Source organism: Schistocerca cancellata, chromosome 10 (assembly GCF_023864275.1).
Source record: "Schistocerca cancellata isolate TAMUIC-IGC-003103 chromosome 10, iqSchCanc2.1, whole genome shotgun sequence".
NCBI lineage: Eukaryota > Metazoa > Arthropoda > Insecta > Orthoptera > Acrididae > Schistocerca > Schistocerca cancellata.
The window spans coordinates 139,687,890-139,705,982 of NC_064635.1; the positions used below are offsets into that span (position 1 = coordinate 139,687,890).

The 18,093-nt window shown below is 39.9% G+C and overlaps 1 protein-coding gene across 1 annotated transcript in view; it reads right to left on the reverse strand.

Annotated features, from left to right (window-relative positions):
* Nucleotides 1-697: 697 nt before the first annotated feature.
* LOC126106390 (F-box/LRR-repeat protein 7-like) overlaps nt 698-18,093 on the reverse strand; it is an 88,971-nt gene continuing 71,575 nt past the window's right edge. Inside the window, exons 7-8 of the mRNA XM_049912660.1 lie at nt 5,301-5,525; nt 698-1,190 (exon numbers count right to left, since the gene is read on the reverse strand). Coding sequence (XP_049768617.1) covers nt 1,034-1,190; nt 5,301-5,525 — 382 coding nt within the window. The 3' untranslated portion in view covers nt 698-1,033. The remainder of the gene's footprint in view (nt 1,191-5,300; nt 5,526-18,093) is intronic.

Sequence of the window (18,093 nt, forward strand, 5' to 3'; positions counted from 1 at the left end):
ACATTTATGAAGAGGAAAGCACAGGAGAGACTAACTTGGAGGGCTGTGTAAAACCAGTCTTCAGTCCCATTACTACAACAGTAACTGAAGTAAGCAGACATAATTATAGTTGTTATGGGAAGTCTGAACTGGCAATGGAGGCTGAAAAGGGTTTGGAAATTTTTATATAGATTGTAGTGATATTCTGAAAGCCTGAAGAAACACTGACTGCAGTTCATCATGATAAGGAAGACAAGATCATTAGAGATGGAGCACTACATCATCTACAGCCACTTATAAAAAATAAAATAAAAGCCAAGGCACTCTTGCAGAAATCTGTTCTGGAAACTACAGGATTTTATGAGTTAGGAAAAATTACAGCTTCAATGGTGAGACAAGACTGAAGATTGTTAATCCTTTGAGGTCCTTCACTCATCATAGGGACCCAAACCTTTTTTCTCTACCAAACTGTACCACAAACACACACCTGCACATCACTGGCATCAATTGTTATGATTAAATTCATATCATATCATTTGTTGCTTTGAGTAACATCACCTCACAACTAAATGCACAAGGAATAATAAAAATTACAAGTTTTCTTTTAGTGTAACCAACATATGTAGTCAGACACTACTACATACCAAGAACTGGAATCTGCAATCATGGAAAGAAATATTTTCAGCCACACAGTATTAAAAACATTGCATGCCATTCGTAACATTGCAAAAACTAATTTTTATTTGCATCAGCAGACCTTCCAGTAACATACATCAATAATTAAATGTAATAATTTAAAACAAAACTGAGAACTTGAGACATGTGCAATTACTAAAACCTTCACTGTTCACATATTGTCAGTTCTTTTCCTCTTCTCATTTCCATATTTTGGGCATCCAATGCCCTGTTGAAGCTGAGAACAGTAAGGAAATGGAGGCACTGGCTGAGTTTTGTAGTCAGGGTCTTTAGAACACGAGTGCAACTTCCAGCAGTGTGTCGATCCCACAGCTACCCCGCTCTGTGTGCCGACTGTGTGCAGACCCTGGAAATGGTGTCACTCGGAGTTACCCTCTTCATAATATTCGTATTCATCGTAACTATCATCTGTGATTTGTGCCCCGAGTGTGCCCTTCACCCTCAGGTCTGGCATCTGGGCACTGATTCTGTCCAGTACGTCCTGGTCTCCGTCACAGTAGTCAATCTCCAGCTCTCTGTTTGCACAAGACAAGAGACACGGTAATTATCAAGAGTTGCCACAGTCAATTTTTATTCTACGTAATATAAATACACTCATTCAAAGCTTCCATTGGTTAAAGGAGACAAGTCAGATTACTGCTTCTACCAAAATTTTATTCGGGCTGTGGGCAACACGAGGCAGGAAAGCTACTTATTATTGAGGAATATGTTGTGCTGTATCAAATGTGAGAGCTATCAAAAAAGAAGCTTCACTCGGCTATGAATAAAATACTGGAATAGTTGAAGCACATCTATTAAAACGATCCTCAAAACTACACTATTTCTCTATACAATCACCATTCGGATTTAAATATTCACCATATTTCTTAACCCTTTCTGCATCTGTGATTCCATATGCCACCGTTAAGTATTCATGGCTTCTTTGAGCTTCCAAATACTTCAGTGATGGTGTTTGGCATCAGTTTGCATAGTTCTGAGTTTGGCTAACAGATCACAGAGGCATATGGTTTTGTGACTTGTCGTTCGTTTGATGTACAGAACACAGTAGAGTCATGAGTTTTGCTATTGCATTTGTCAGTGAACAGCACGTTTTGTTTCATTTTGTTCTGTGTATACTGAAAGTCTCGGCTACAGAACCAACTTTACTTTGTTCCTAAAGGGGAAGGGGGAAAAACTATGAGTATACAATAGAGTTATGTATGCATTTTTACCTCTAATTATTACGTAATTACTAATGTCACCATTTGGAGTCATTGATGCATTAGTACATATGGGGTATACAAAGATGAATTTGTATCATGAAAGTGTATTGTATTTGTTCTTATATAATATTCTTGCATCATATTTTCTTTATGGGTTAAGCATGGACAACACAAAGCTCTACAGGATATGAAATTATTCTTCGGTGTTGTGATGAATCTGAATAACAGATGACGAAATTATTTCGGGTGGTGAATTTGATGATGATCCATCAGTGCAGCAAGCATTGCCTCAACAGACAGATGTTGCACTGCACAGTTTTGATGATCCTCCTACTAATGATGAAACTCCTATAGCTGTTATGCCTAGAAACTTTAGGAGCTGTAAATGCAAATTGCCCGTGCTATGTGTGGGTATGCAAGGATCTGCAGGCCATGGATGTACAGTGTGCTGTGCAGTTTTCAGATCCACTAAGTGAAGAACATACCTCCTTCCAATATTGTGAAAGTTTTATTGATGAGACTATAATTTACAATTTAGTTACACAGAGTAATCTATACTCAACTCAAGGGTAAGGTGAAGTATAAATGCTAGTGCCAACGCAATGAGACAGTTCACTGGCATTCTTTTAGTAAGTGGTATTTTGAGTGTTCCCAGTTACAAGATGAATTAAGCAAATGAGACAAGCCATAAACAGATAGCTGACATGATGCCACTCTGTCAATTCTACAAGTTGAGGAAGTATTTGCATGTGAACGACAATGCAAATATGTTGCCCAGATGTGACACACAGCATACAAATTGTTCAAGGTGACACTATCTTTAGATCAACTAACGAACAATTTTCTCAAAACTGAAGTTGAAGAATACAATGACATTGATGAACTTATTGTCCCTTTAAAATCATACACTTCTATGTGCCAGTATATAAAATCGAAGCCACACAGATGGGACAAAGAAGTATTTGTTTGAGCTGGAGCAAGTGGCTACATTTATGATTTTAAAGTGTGTGTTGGGAAGGGAATAAACACTGCATGTAATCCTGAGTTAGGAATGAGTGGAAATGTAGTGATGTGGCTGATTGAAATTGGCATGCCTAGGCGCGATCTCAAAGTCTTTACGGACAATTGGTTTACATCCCTCAACGCAGCAGCAAAGCTTAGAAATGAAGGAATATATGTTGTGGGAACCACCAGAAAAAACAAACTGGGTGGATGCCAAAAGAAAACTGATGCAGAGATGAAAAAAGCAGCCAAAGGAACCTGTGATTATAGGGTAGATGAAGAAAACAAAATTATAGTTTTGAAATGGTTTGACAATAAAGCTGTCCACCTGACTTCTCTTTATAAAGGCAAGGAACCTGTCACAAATGTGGAACACTGGAGTAAAAGAAACAGATTGTACATAGGAGTTCTATGTCCCACCATTGTGCTGAAGTATAATATGCAAGCAGGAGGAATATGTCCGTCCTGATATACCGAATAAACATAAAAAGCAAAAGGGAATACCTGAGAATTACTTTCCATTCCATAGTGTGGCTTGTGTAAATGCTTGGCTGTTTTACAGATAACATTGTGGTCAGAAAAATGAGAAATATACACCACTGCTGAAGTTTCGAGCAGACGTAGCAAGTGCCTAACTGAAGAAAGGAACTGGTACACCAGAAAGAAAGAGGGGCCGCCCAATCACAGATTCTCTAAGACCACCTGCTCCCAAAAGAAAGCCTAAGGCTATCTGCCCAGTTGCTGACGTGCACTTTGACCAAATCGGATACTGGCCTGAGCATTTAGATTCAGAATCAAGATGCAAACTTTGTACAAAGGCCTATTCAACAGTCAAATGCTCCAGATGAAATGTTGCATTGTGTTTTAACAAACAAAACAACTGTTTCAGAAGTTTTGATTAAAAATAAATCAGTAAAAAATCAATTTTGTAGAATGATTTTGTGATAAAAATAAATGTAAGATTCAAAGAAACATGCTGTTTTATTCCTTAACTGAACAGTAAAAAGTTTTAACACTTTCTAATAAAATAAATAAGAAATTAGTTTATGTATTTATACTAATTACTTTAAATCTAAGTAATACTTATAATGAATTTCAATGACAACGATGCCATTTAGAATAATTAATTTATTTTTTAACCAGTAGCATCAGAACAACTTCAGCAAAGCATATGGCATATGTACAACATATATAGTAAATATTCATAAAAAATATTTTTCCCAATTTTTCTCTAAATACAATGCACAAATAGTTAATGAGCAACAGATTCTCTCTGCGTGAAACCCTGTTAGCTAAGATTACAACCGGCCTGTTACAGGATCTTCAAGTTCTTTATCGTAGCCGAGCCTCTGTTCAGAGTCCATGAAGAGATGGAAACCAGTTAGAGCGAAGTCTGGGCTGTAGGGTGTATGTTCCAAAATGTCCCATTTGAACTGATGCAACAATTCTCACATTTGTTGGACAGAATTCAGCCAAAAACTTTCATCTTAAATTGAGACACCAGTACCCTAGAGACCACAGCACTTATATTGAATGGTTATTTTCACTTATCTCGATAACTCACAGTAGTAGTTGTTGTTGTGGTCTTCAGTCCTGAGAGTGGTTTGATGCAGTTCTCCATGCTACTCTATCCTGTGCAAACTTCTTCATCTCCCAGTACCTACTGCAACCTACATCCTTCTGAATCTGCTTAGTGTATTCATCTCTTGGTTTCCCTCTATGATTTTTACCCTCCACGCTGCCCTCCAATACTAAATCGGTGATCCCTTGATGCCTCAGAACATGTCCTACCAACCGATCCTTTCTTTTAGTCAAGTTCTGCCACAAACTCCTCTTCTCCCCAATTCTATTCAATACCTCCTCATTAGTTATGTGATCTACTCATCTAATCTTCAGCAGTAGACTTGAGAATTAATTGCCATTCACATTTCATAAAATCCAGAACAAGATTCCTTTGATGTCCCAAAAAGATAGTATCCATAAACTGTCCAACTGACAGGGTTTAGTGTCCTTTTTTCTGTTTTGTTATGGTAGGCAGTATGACCTCACATGACATCCATCCATTTAGTTCCCTGTTGGGATCGACTACTTGTCTCTTACCACTGGTCACAATTTCGTTTTGTAGGACTCCCCCTTTCACATTTTAATGATCACAGATGTCCAGAGAAGAAGTCACCTGTTGAGTGCTGTAGTTCATAGAAAGAATTTTTGGAATTCAATGACAACAGAACTTCTGGTAACCTGCTTGCATCTCCTGTACAACACTCCAAGATGTTTGTGGAAGTTGCCCACACCCACCCACCCACCCACCCACCCTCTCACCCTCTCACACACACACACACACACACACACACACACACACACACACACACACACACACCTGTTAGCTAGACTACTACACTAGTATGAATGTAGTGTTACCTGAGGTTCACCAGTCTGCCAGGAAACTTGTCAAACGGTATGGCCCAGCAAATACAATCCTTGAGGAAAAGCCTGCGGAGCTCTGACATTTCGAGAATGCAGTCCACACTGGGCTTCAATTTATTAAATTTAACAGAATTGAACTCCAAAGTGTGCAATGCTGATACCTTAGCTATGTATGATATTGCTTTTCCACCAAGACATTGACAATAAGTAATTTTCAATCTGAAACACAGCAAAATTATATTTCTGTAGGACTGCTAACAGGAAATATTTAAGCAGAAACCTTTTTAGTAATGTTTATAAGGATTTTTAGGATAATATAAATAGTTCACTGTTGTCAGTAATTCAAATCATTGTTAAATCAAGTAATAGTGTAAAAGCAGCAATATTTTACTGATCTATAATCTATCATTAAGCATTTAAATGCACTCAATTCCACCACTTTGTGTACATACATGCAAACAAACACATGTGCATTGTGAAAAGGATACAGTAAGACACAGTGGGGTTATAATTAAACTTTTGCTACTTGAGCCAGTAGTGACAAAATTATTTACTGTATGGGAACCCAACTTTCTATAAATTATGTTTTCAGACTGTGCGCTGCAGGATTTGTGATGTTAGCAGTATTAGTGTCGTGACTTGTCAATATATGCCAGTACTGATAGCGCATTACAGCTGACGACAGTCTGGACAAGGTGTGCAGGGCTTTATTTGTAAGGTTGTTTTATCAAAACAGCAGCAATAGTGCTGCTATTCTTCACAAGTATCAATGCATTTAAGGAATATGGAGAGGTCCTCTTTCCACACTAGGTTTGAGGAATATTATTCATATATTCAAATTAATTGGTGATTTGTGAATTGCTCCTCGGGGAGGCTGACAGCCAACTGTGGCGCAAATTTTTGAAGTAGTTATGTTGCCATGGCTGAGAATGCCGAATGCAATGTGCTATTTTCGAGCAGTGCATGAGCTGTGTCAGGACAGCTGAACATTCCACAGTCCACCATTTGAAGAGTGCTGCGAACACTTATGAAATGGTATACATACAAAGTTCGGGGCTGTTGTGTATGCAGATGGTCATGACACTGAGCAATGCTATGTAACCCAGAACTTAACATGGTATGCAATTAATAAATGTTACCCTCTCATGCAGAAATTAAGATGTGTTTCTTTCAATGGTTTATTTGTTATTTCTCTTCTGCATGTCCTCACAAATGTTTCCACGAAGTTTCATCATCCTATGATCACACTTTTTTCACGGGGGCCCTCTCAAGTAGCAAAAGGTTAAAATAAATGCCCTGTACATACGCACGTTATCTGCTGCTATTACCAATATAGATACTACAGTCTATAAGCTGGGACAGTTTTAAATATCACAAAATACTACCACTCCATTGTACAACACGTGACACATTTATTATATACTCACATACATGTACAATATAACTGAAACAGCATTAGAACTCAGAATCAGATTCCACTATCAGTTTCCATACTGGGGAAGGTTGCAACATTTAAAGAGTAGAACTATGGTGCCACGACTCTTTGAGGAGCTTACAAACTGCATCTCCTTTGCTTTTTGTAATCAACTACTAAATAGCACTAAAAGCTAAATCTGAGATAAGATCTATAGATATTATGTTATGACACTGAAGCCACATTTTCTGACATTTTATCATGACAAACACATTCTGGAGAGATCTTTCATGTGGTGTATGTTAGCTCTGCTGTGTTCTTAATGTTTTTCATGTTTTCAGTTCTGAATCTGAAATATTTAATGTTTTCTGTGGATGTTCAATGCGTGGCCTTTAAGAGATTGTGTGATGAAACAGTTATATTACTTGTCATCAAGGATTCTGTGCTGTGTGTGGCTGACAGAAGCAAACTGATCAGCCTCCATGTTGATTTAAGCATTTGTAAAGCAAATGTACTGTATCTGTCGAGTTTTTAATCAATACTTATGTATTGCAAATATATGCAGTTTAAATGGTACACCACATAAAAGATCTCTGCAAAAGGTATCTTTTTTAATACCTTTTTTGTTGTGCTGAAGTATCAGTAAGTGTGACATTGGTGACCAAACATGCTACTGTACATTGATCTATTGATATTACTTATTATACCCTTGTATGGATATGCATTGTTTTTTGATCTTGTTTGATGTTAGGTCGGGTACGAGTGTTCCAAGTTTCTTCAGTTTCCCTAAGCTCTTGTTTCAAATTTTTACCTAATAAGTTGTACACTGAATTCATGTTGTGCTGTTTTCAGACTCGTGGTATGCTATACATACTCACGATAAAATAAAACACACAATAACTCAGGAACAATACGTTCACAAAAAGGAATGCTGTCAGTGAGTGAGGAAATTGATGGTAACTACCAATGATGGGACACGTTTTGCATGCTTATTTCATCTAATTATTTGTGAAAATCTCACTAGGTGGTGCCACCTATGTTACCATATTCTAGCGAACTCTAGTGAGCCGTTTACAAACTTGTGTGTCTTTCCAGCAGTGGATCTAAAAGCCAATGTCGGGAACAAAAAACTGTTTTCAAGATAATGGAAACATTAATATTGAATGTAGGTTAATGACCCATCAAAGTATAATAAAAATGTACAGAGCCAGAGATTTGATAACAAAGCTTCTGCTGCTCTGTTGATTCCCTTTCATCGTAAGCAACAGTACGTGAGGTGATGGTAGGAGACCCTTAGGCAGGATGAACAGAGTGTTCTACGGATCCGTATGAGCTGTACTACATGGGACTTAGGCACCCAAACTTTTGATACATAGAGCTAATTGGAATTTCAACGCGCACCCTTAACACTTAGCTACTACCTGTTCGAGAAACACCACTCGATGTCAACAATTCCAAAAATGTTTACTGTCATTATTTACACCCTTGTGGTAAGTACACAAAATGTGTCTTGGTGATTTCAGCTCTGTAATTCATTACCAAGAAATATATTTTAATACATGCTCTGGAATGGCTCCACCTCAGACCATTTTACTACAAGCCACGCCTGCTTAACAGATTTTCCAGGAAACCTAATGAATTCTCATACTGAATAAAACATTCGATGTCTCTATAGGCCCCCTGGCTCAGCAGCTGTTGTGGCTGAGCACCTGAAGGATAATTTGGAAAATATCTCGAGTAGATTTCCCCACCATGTTATAGATCTGGGTGGAGATTTTAATTTGCCAGATATGGACTGGGAGACTCAAACGTTCATAACGGGTGGCAGGGACAAAGAATCCAGTGAAATTTTTTTAAGTGCTTTATCTGAAAACTACCTTGAGCAGTTAAACAGAGAACCGACTCGGGGCAATAAGATTTTAGACCTTCTGGTGACAAACAGGCCCGAACTATTTGAAAAAGTTAACACAGAACAGGGAATCAGCGATCATAAAGCGGTTACGGCATTGATGATTTCAGCCATAAATAGAAATATTAAAAAGGGTAGGAAGATTTTTCTGTTTAGAAAAAGTGACAAAAAGCAGATTTCAGAGTACCTGTTGGCTCAACACAAAAGTTTTGTCTCAAGTACAGATAGTGTTGAGGATCAGTGGACAAAGTTCAAAACCATCGTACATTATGCGTTAGATGAATATGTGCCAAGCAAGATCGTAAGAGATGGAAAAGAGCCACCGTGGTACAATAACCGAATTAGAAAACTGCTGCAGAAGCAAAGGGAACTTCACAGCAAACATAAACATAGCCAAAGCCTTGCAGACAAACAAAAATTACGCGAAGCGAAATGTAGTGTGAGGAGGGCTATGCGAGAGGCGTTCAATGAATTCGAAAGTAAAGTTCTATGTACTGACTTGGCAGAAAATCCTAAGAAATTTTGGTCTTATGTCAAAGCGGTAGGTGGATCAAAACAAAATGTCCAGACACTCTGTGACCAAAATGGTACAGAAACAGAGGATGACAGACTAAAGGCCGAAATACTAAATGTCTTTTTCCAAAGCTGTTTCACAGAGGAAGACTGCACTCTAGTTCCTTCTCTAGATTGTCGCACAGATGACAAAATGGTAGATATCGAAATAGACGACAGAGGGATAGAGAAACAATTAAAATCGCTCAAAAGAGGAAAGGCCTCTGGACCTGATGGGATACCAGTTCGATTTTACACAGAGTACGCGAAGGAACTTGCCCCCCTTCTTGCAGCAGTGTACTGTAGGTCTCTAGAAGAGCTTAGCATTCCAAAGGATTGGAAAAGGGCACAGGTCATCCCCGTTTTCAAGAAGGGACGTCGAACAGATGTGCAGAACTATAGACCTATATCTCTAACGTCAATCAGTTGTAGAATTTTGGAACACGTATTGTATTCGAGTATAATGACTTTTCTGGAGACTAGAAATCTACTCTGTAGGAATCAGCATGGGTTTCGAAAAAGACGGTCATCTGAAACCCAGCTCACGCTATTCGTCCACGAGACTCAGAGGGCCATAGACACGGGTTCACAGGTAGATGCCGTGTTTCTTGACTTCCGCAAGGCGTTCGATACAGTTCCCCACAGTCGTTTAATGAACAAAGTAAGAGCATATGGACTATCAGACCAATTGTGTGATTGGATGGAGGAGTTCCTAGATAACAGTACGCAGCATGTCATTCTCAATGGAGAGAAGTCTTCCGAAGTAAGAGTGATTTCAGGTGTGCCGCAGGGGAGTGTCATAGGACTGTTGCTATTCACAATATACATAAATGACCTGGTGGATGACATCAGAAGTTCACTGAGGCTTTTTGCAGATGATGATGTGGTGTATCGAGAGGTTGTAACAATGGAAAATTGTACTGAAATGCAGGAGGATCTACAGCGAATTGACGCATGGTGCAGGGAATGGCAATTGAATCTCAATGTAGACAAGTGTAATGTGCTGCGAATACACAGAAAGATAGATCCTTTATCATTTAGCTACAAAATAGCAGGTCAGCAACTGGAAGCAGTTAATACCATAAATTATCTGGAAGTACGCATTAGGAGTGATTTAAAATGGAATGATCATATAATGTTGATCATCGGTAAAGCAGATGCCAGACTGAGATTCATTGGAAGAATCCTAAGGAAATGCAATCCGAAAACAAAGGAAGTAGGTTACAGTACGCTTGTTCGCCCACTGCTTGAATACTGCTCAGCAGTGTGGGATCTGTACCAGATAGGGTTGATAGAAGATATAGAGAAGATCCAACGGAGAGCAGCGCGCTTCGTTACAGGATCATTTAGAAATCGCGAAAGCGTTACGGAGATGATAGATAAACTCCAGTGGAAGACTCTGCAGGAGAGACGCTCAGTAGCTCGGTACGGGCTTTTGTCAAAGTTTCGAGAACATACCTTCACCGAAGAGTCAAGCAGTATATTGCTCCCTCCTACGTATATCTCGCGAAGAGACCATGAGGATAAAATCAGAGAGATTAGAGCCCACACGGAGGCATACCGACAATCCTTCTTTCCACGAACAATACGAGACTGGAATAGAAGGGAGAACCGATAGAGGTACTCAAGGTACCCTCTGCCACACACCGTCAGGTGGCTTGCGGAGTATGGATGTGGATGTAGATGTAGATGTAGATGTAGAAACATCTTTTGTGTAGAGGTTTTGAACACACACATGTCTTCTCTGGCAATATGGTATATAATTGTAAACCCATGTATGTCATAATGTGCTGAATTTGTTATGTCTGGCAGCTGGGATGTCAATCTGCTTTTTAATGAATGGACGAATAGTGGGTGTAAAGGCTCAAACAGTGTAATACAGTAGTTCAATGGCTACCTGAAAATCATGTGTCCATGAGCTGTCTAAGGGTTAAAGTCCTTGGTTCATTGCTTTTGCCACTGTATATCAACAATATTTCATTTGTGGTCTACAAGGTGTGATAAAAAAAGTATTGGGAATTTTTGTTTTTCTTAAAGAATCTTTATTCAATCATCAGCATCAATCTTGTCCCTTTCTAAATAATCCCCCTCGGATACAATATACTTGTGGCAACACTTTTTCCAATCTTGGAAGTCCTTCTGGAACACTCTTTTCGTTATTGTTATATCCTAGCCAGTAATGCCAACCGAGCCCGCTGCCAAAAGGTTGGCAGCATCAAAGTCCGGACGCCGTCCGCATAAGCAGCGCCAGCGATACAGGAAATCGCCGCAAGTCTGCGCGCGCCACCGCTGGCTTCTGGCTTCTGAAGCGCTGGAGTCGCGAGCGCTAGGAGTTCTGTATTCGCCGCTCAGTTGTATACTCGCCACCGATTTGTGTACTTGCTAGTCAGTTGTGTGTTCATCGCAGCAGAGTTGTTGTTTGTCGTCAGCCGACGCTGACCTAGCCGCTCCGACTCGAACTAGACAGATTTCTGTAGACACGGAGTTCACTACTGTGTTTCTGTATCTTCGTTAATAAAGATAAGTACCGACTGTTATTTAATCAGAGTGTTTGGGTTTTCATCTTTCTGTTCACTGTTCCAGCGGACCGGTCGGCCCGCTATTAAAAGTGTGGTGGTGACTTCGTAAGCCGTTTCTACAGCGAAGTGTTTGTCGCTACAAACACCGCCACAAAAGTTATGATATTCAGCTCCTTCAGTGATTCTGTTTTTATCTCATCAATGGTGGGAAATGACATTCTTTCACGGCTTTCACAGTTCTCTTCAGCTTTGAGAATAGAAAGAAGTTGTAGGGGGCCATGTCCGGCAAATATGGTGGCTGAGACAATGTAACAGTTTTATTTTTAGTTTTTTTGTGGTTGCAAGGAGGGGGAGAGGGGGGGTGGGGAAATAATCACGAACAAGTGTGAAAGTGTGAGTGGGGAGAAGAATTATTGTGATTAAATTTTCTTCAGATTGCTTGATGCAAATGGTGTACAACTTCCAGGAAATACTCCTTATTGACCATACAACCATAAGGCAGGAAACTCACAATGCACTATCCCATATCCCATGATAACTGAAGAAAAAAGTGAGAACAACCTTTGCATGTGATTGAACTTCTCAAATTTCTTTTCAGTCTTGGCTCTTCAGGCAGTGTCCAATGGTAGGATTGGGTGTCAGTTTTGATGTCACATCTGTGTATACATGTTTTATCACCTGCTAAAAAGCAACTTTAGACGTTCTGGATTATTCTCAACACTAATCAGCAATTCCTGAGCAACGTCCATGAGCTGTGTTGCGGCTCGCGTTGGTGCCGTTGGTAGGTTGGCATCGTGTAATACGGGTAGTGGTGTCTCATTTTCTTCTTGTGTTTACTGGCGCCACTACGTTTGCTGGCGTTGTCTGTCCGGAAGTGGCAGCAGCAGCATTAGCGATATCTAGTACCATGGTACTATCTTTGGAAGGACGCGAAGTGTTTTCTGGGTCGGGTGTGTCGGCAGTTCGGTTGGGACAGAGCAGCAGTGAGGTCCGGCAGCACCGCTAATGCCCCAGTTACCTGCCATGGGGGTTAGCGTATTTTCAAGGCAGTGTACCTTTCCTCGCCTTGCCACTGCTGTATGGTAAGGCATGTATTTCGACAGCCTCCATGATTGTGGTTCAGATATTTTGTTCTTTTGGATTACCTTGGTCGTAGTGGTTCCTTCTGCTTCTGGATGTTCTAAACACCAGATTCTCAAGACGCAATGCTGTCCATTAGTTCCGCATTGCCAGGGTTATTCCATCGTTGTGTTGGTTACCAGACGTTAGGTAGTTTTTGCAAGAGTGTTGGTTTGAGTTGCCATTCGGTTAAGTGACCACAACTCTTGGTTGCCTGTCTCATCGGTTACGAAGTTGAGCGACTTTCCCAGGCCAATCCTTGGAGCACTGTCTGAGGCCCGCTTCTCTCTTGGTTTGATCAGATTGTGATGATTGATTTTTTTTTTAATTTTTTTTTAAATATTTTAATTTTGAATTATTACTATTGGAGCCTTCAGCTGATAAGTAATTTGAATTTCTTGTCAATAAGGTCTTCAGCCATAGATGCAATTTGTCTAAAGAATTTTTAATTAGATATTGTCTCCTAATAGTGAAATTTTGATGATTGTGTTTATATATTAGTACCTCTTGGAGAAGTTTACTGTTCTTAAGAATTTGTTATCGAGACATTTCTGGTCAATAAGGCCTTAGCCATGAGTGCCACTTGCTTAAGAATTTTTTATTAAACATTGTGTCTTAACAGCCAGATTTGATAACTGTTCCTTATTGTCAACTTTGTTTGCAATTGGTTCCAAATAAAGCGTACATGACTAAAAAAAAAAAAAACTTAGCAACCAATGGTAACTAAGTAAGGCCCCGTCCACACTGAATCCTACCTTCCCTAAGTACCACACCTCAGTCCACATGATGCTGTTTTTGGTAGAAATTCAAGAATTTCAGAACAAACTTTGCAGCTACATGTTTCATGCCCAAAATATCTGAAAAAACTGCTTGGCATGAAGACACAGGAATCACATCATCATCAGTAACCTCTCTGATGGTGATTCAGTGATTTTCCAGAAGAAAATAATTTTCTTACTTCTTCCACACTGTCATCAGTAACTGATGTGCTAAGGCGTCCAAGGCAGTCACCATCTTCAACGTCTTTTCAACTCTCTCTGAAACATTTATACGACTCAGACGAGATCTGCTAAAAGCCAGTCAACAATTCTAATTCAGTGCTGCACTTTATTCCATATTTCAAGAGAAATTTAATGCAGACTCTTTGATTCATCAGTTTTGAAAGTAAAAATTTGCCAAGCACTTGAAAACACATATAACCTATTCAACTGCCAACAATAAACGAAATATTCAAAACAGCTGAAGATGCAAACACACATCAGCAATGTGTGTACCAATAAGATAAAGAAACTGGAAAAACTGCAAGCTCTGAGAACATTGCTGCTGCCGTATCAAGTTTTACTGATGACCAGAATGAAATTTCCACTCTGCAAATGGAGTGTGTGGTGATATGAAACTTTCTGGCAGATTAAAACTTTGCTGTCTATCACTAGAGCACTTGTCCATGAAAGACAAAGGTCCCGAGTTCAGACATGTGCAACATCACTAGACATTTCTCACCTCATACAGTGTGTCATTTTTCTTCTCTCTTGCTCAGCACACCATACAGTTTCTGGAGGATGTTTTCTTGATGGCATTGGGGAGAAGGGGGATAAACCTAGCAAAATGTGCCCAATTTGCTGCTTGCACTTTTAATGGGTAATCCCATATTGAAGCCGTCCATGTCTAGAATAGTCTGATAGAGTGCCTGTTTCTATTATGTCCTCAGCCAGCTGACTTCTAAACTGATTAAAACAAGATTTTTCTCCTGTCGCTTAGTTTAGTGTGACATATGAATTGAAAATCCCAATGTCCATCAGGTACAAGAAAATTTTGTTCTATCCTTTGGCATATCTTCTCATGACAGAGAAAGATAACAACTGCTGGTCTTGTCTGTCAACTGCATTCATTGAATTACTTGTGTTGTATAACTGCTTGGGACTTCTGGACTGGGGTTTCGGTTTTCCTGTCAGTTTTTCCTGTTACCGTCGTACTGACATCTGTATGGATAGTTGATAGAATATTTACTTCTTTTATATCCATCCACTTCAGAGCCATGAGCTTGTTTGAAAATAATACGACAGGAAAGTGTATGAGCTGTCACCATATACCATTTTCTAAATACAGTTTCAGGAGGTCCGTACCAACAGCTTAATTAATCAGGATTTCTTTATTGCTTGGCTCAGGCTTTTTTCCTGAATAAACATCAAATCCTGAACAGTAGCAAGTATTTGACTCACAGATTTTGAAGAACTTTGTTCTGAAATACACCCTTTTTTGGAAACTGAAATGGATGCAGCATTCTACCTCTGAATTTCATGAGGCTTCCATCAATTGCAATACCTTCTTTAGCATACTAATCACTTTGAAAATTTTGTTTCAGATGGCCAACAAGATGCTCAAACTTGTTCAGACAGTTGCAGGGTCAGCATTTTCATTGTTTACAACACAAAGGAACCTAGAAATACAATATGTGACCAAAAGTAGCCGGACACTCCCCAAAACATATGTCTTTCATGTTAGGTGCACTCTGCTGCCACCTACTGCCAGGTACTCAATATCAGCAACCCCAGTAGTCATTAGGCATGTGAGAGAGTAGAATGGGGCTCTCCGCAGAACTCACGGACTTCGAACATGGTCAGGTGATTGGGTGTCACTTGTGTCACACGTCTGTATACATCCCTAGGTCCACTGTGTCTGCTGTGATAGTGAAGTGGAAATGTGAAGGGACATGTACAGCACAAAATTGTCCAGGCCAACCTTATCTGTCAACTGACAGACACCGCTGACAGTTGAAGAGGGTGGTAATTTGTAATAGGCAGGCATCTATCAAGACCACCACACAGGAATTCCAAACTGCATCAGGATACACTGCAAGTACTATAATAGTTAGGCGCGAGGTGAGAAAACTTTGATTTCATGATCGAGTGGCTGCTCGTAAGCCACACATCACACCGGTAAATGCCAAACAACATCTCGCTTGGTGTAAGCAATGAATGATCGAACAGTGAAAAAATATTGTGTGGAGTGACGAATCACAGTACTCAATGCGACGATCCGATGGCAGAGTGTGGGTAAGGCGAATGCCCAGTGAATGTCACCTGCCAGCGAGTGTAGCGCCAACAGTAAAATTTGGAGGCAGTGGTGTTATAGTGTGGTGATGTTTTTCATGGAGGGGACTTGCACCCCTCGTTGTTTTGTGTGGTACTATCACAGCACAGCCTTTTTTTTTATGTTTTCAGCACCTTCTTGCTTCCCACTATTGAAGAGCAATTCAGGGATGGCAATTGCATCTTTCAATGCAGTTGAGCACCTGTTCATAATGCATGGCCTGTGATCGAGTGGTTACAAGATAAAAACATCCCTGTAACATTCCAGTCTGCACAGATTCCTGACCTGAATCCTATAGAACACCTTTGAGATGTTTTGGAATGCTGACTTCATGCCAGGCCTCACTGGCCGACATCGGTACCTCACCTCAGTGCAGCACTCAATGAAGAATGGGCTTCCATTCCCCAAGAACCTTTCCAGCACCTCATTGAAAATATGCCTGCGAGAGTGGAAGCTGTTATCACGGCTAAGGGTCGACCAAAAGCATACTGAATTCCAGTATTACCAATGGAGGGTGCCACGAACTTGTAAGTCATTTTCAGCCAGGTGTCCAGATACTTTTGATCACATAGTGTATATAAGAATCTTCTATATGGAATAATGTGAGAAAAGAAAGGAGTACAATTTTTTTTATCTTTTTGGGACCAGTATGACTGATATTCGGCTTCTTGACCTGTGGCATAAGAATACATACTGCAAAATATGTTTGAATTTTGTCTGATGTTGTAGGAAACCAAGCACTGTTTGATTCCAAAGTAGGACATTTTTTTAATAACAATCTGTTGCATATCTATTTCTTTCTACTGCTACATCCTCCCAGAAAGACACATGAACCATTTTTCTGTACATATCTAAGGGGGCTGGTTGCTCAGAGTGTTGTCTTTGACCCCCAGGACTGATACCACTAGAATCAGAAAATGAAATTTTAAAAGGTTTATTCTGATTTATTCACCTTTTCATTTTTCTGCCTTGAGTTTTTCAGCAACACTCACACCTGCTGCTGCAACATCAATGTCACCATCTGTTTCATTTGCCTCACTGTCATCATTATCATAACTATCAGAAACATCACGTTCAAGAAATATTACTTTCAAGGGACATCACTTTCAAGAAAGATGGCTGTAACTTTTATTCAAAAGAATTTTTATGTCCTTGTCCAAGAGAAAAAAACTTTTTGCAATACAGCATTGCTTGCTATTACACAGCTGGTGAAAAAGCCTGAAAATTATTCCTTATAACTCCCAAAATACCAAAAGAAATCAAATGTGGTATACATCACTAAATAGATCAATTTTTCAGCTTTCCAATGATATATAATGTGTGGTGTCACCGCCAGACACCACACTTGCTAGGTGGTAGCAGTTAAATCGGCTGCGGTCCGCTAGTATATGATGGACCCGTGTGTCGCCACTGTCAGTAATTGCAGACAGAGCGCCGCCACACGGCAGGTCTAGAGAGACACACTAGCACTCGCCCCAGTTGTACAGCCGACGTTGCTAGCCATGGTTCACTGAGAATTACGCTCTCATTTGTCGAGACGATAGTAGCATAGCCTTCAGCTACATTTGCTACGACCTAGCAAGGCGCCATTACCAGTATAGATATTGAGATTCTATTAATGTATCATCAAGAGCATTGTTCTACAAATCTGGATTAAAGTTAAGTATTCCAGAAGCTACGTACTTTTCTTTATAGCATTCATTACGTATTCTGTTTCAGACCTCACGCCAGCCTGCGTGAGTTTAAGCGCGTGCCTTTCGGCTTTCTCGCATTGTGTCTAGGCTGTCTTGTCTAGACACAACATAATGCACCACACACCATCTATTGACAGAAAATAAGAAACACTAAGAAGAAGCTATAGCTGACTGTACTACCAGCCAACAATGTAACAGCAGCTTGAAACCTGCAGCCAGCTGTATAAGCCAATGGGTTAATAAATGTCAATACTGTACTGAGTGAAATGTTTTTCCAAAGTCAGAACACAGTGTTCTGCTGACTGGATAGATCAGTGGCTTTCCAGTTGTCATGGAGGAAAAATACGAGGTGGGTTTTGCATCACAAGTATTTTTGTACTCCGTGCTTGTTGGCACAAAAGCAAATCGTTCTGTTTGTGATAACTCATTACATTTGAGTGCAAAATGTGTTCTAAAATTCTGCAATAGGTGGATGTCAGAGAGATCTGAT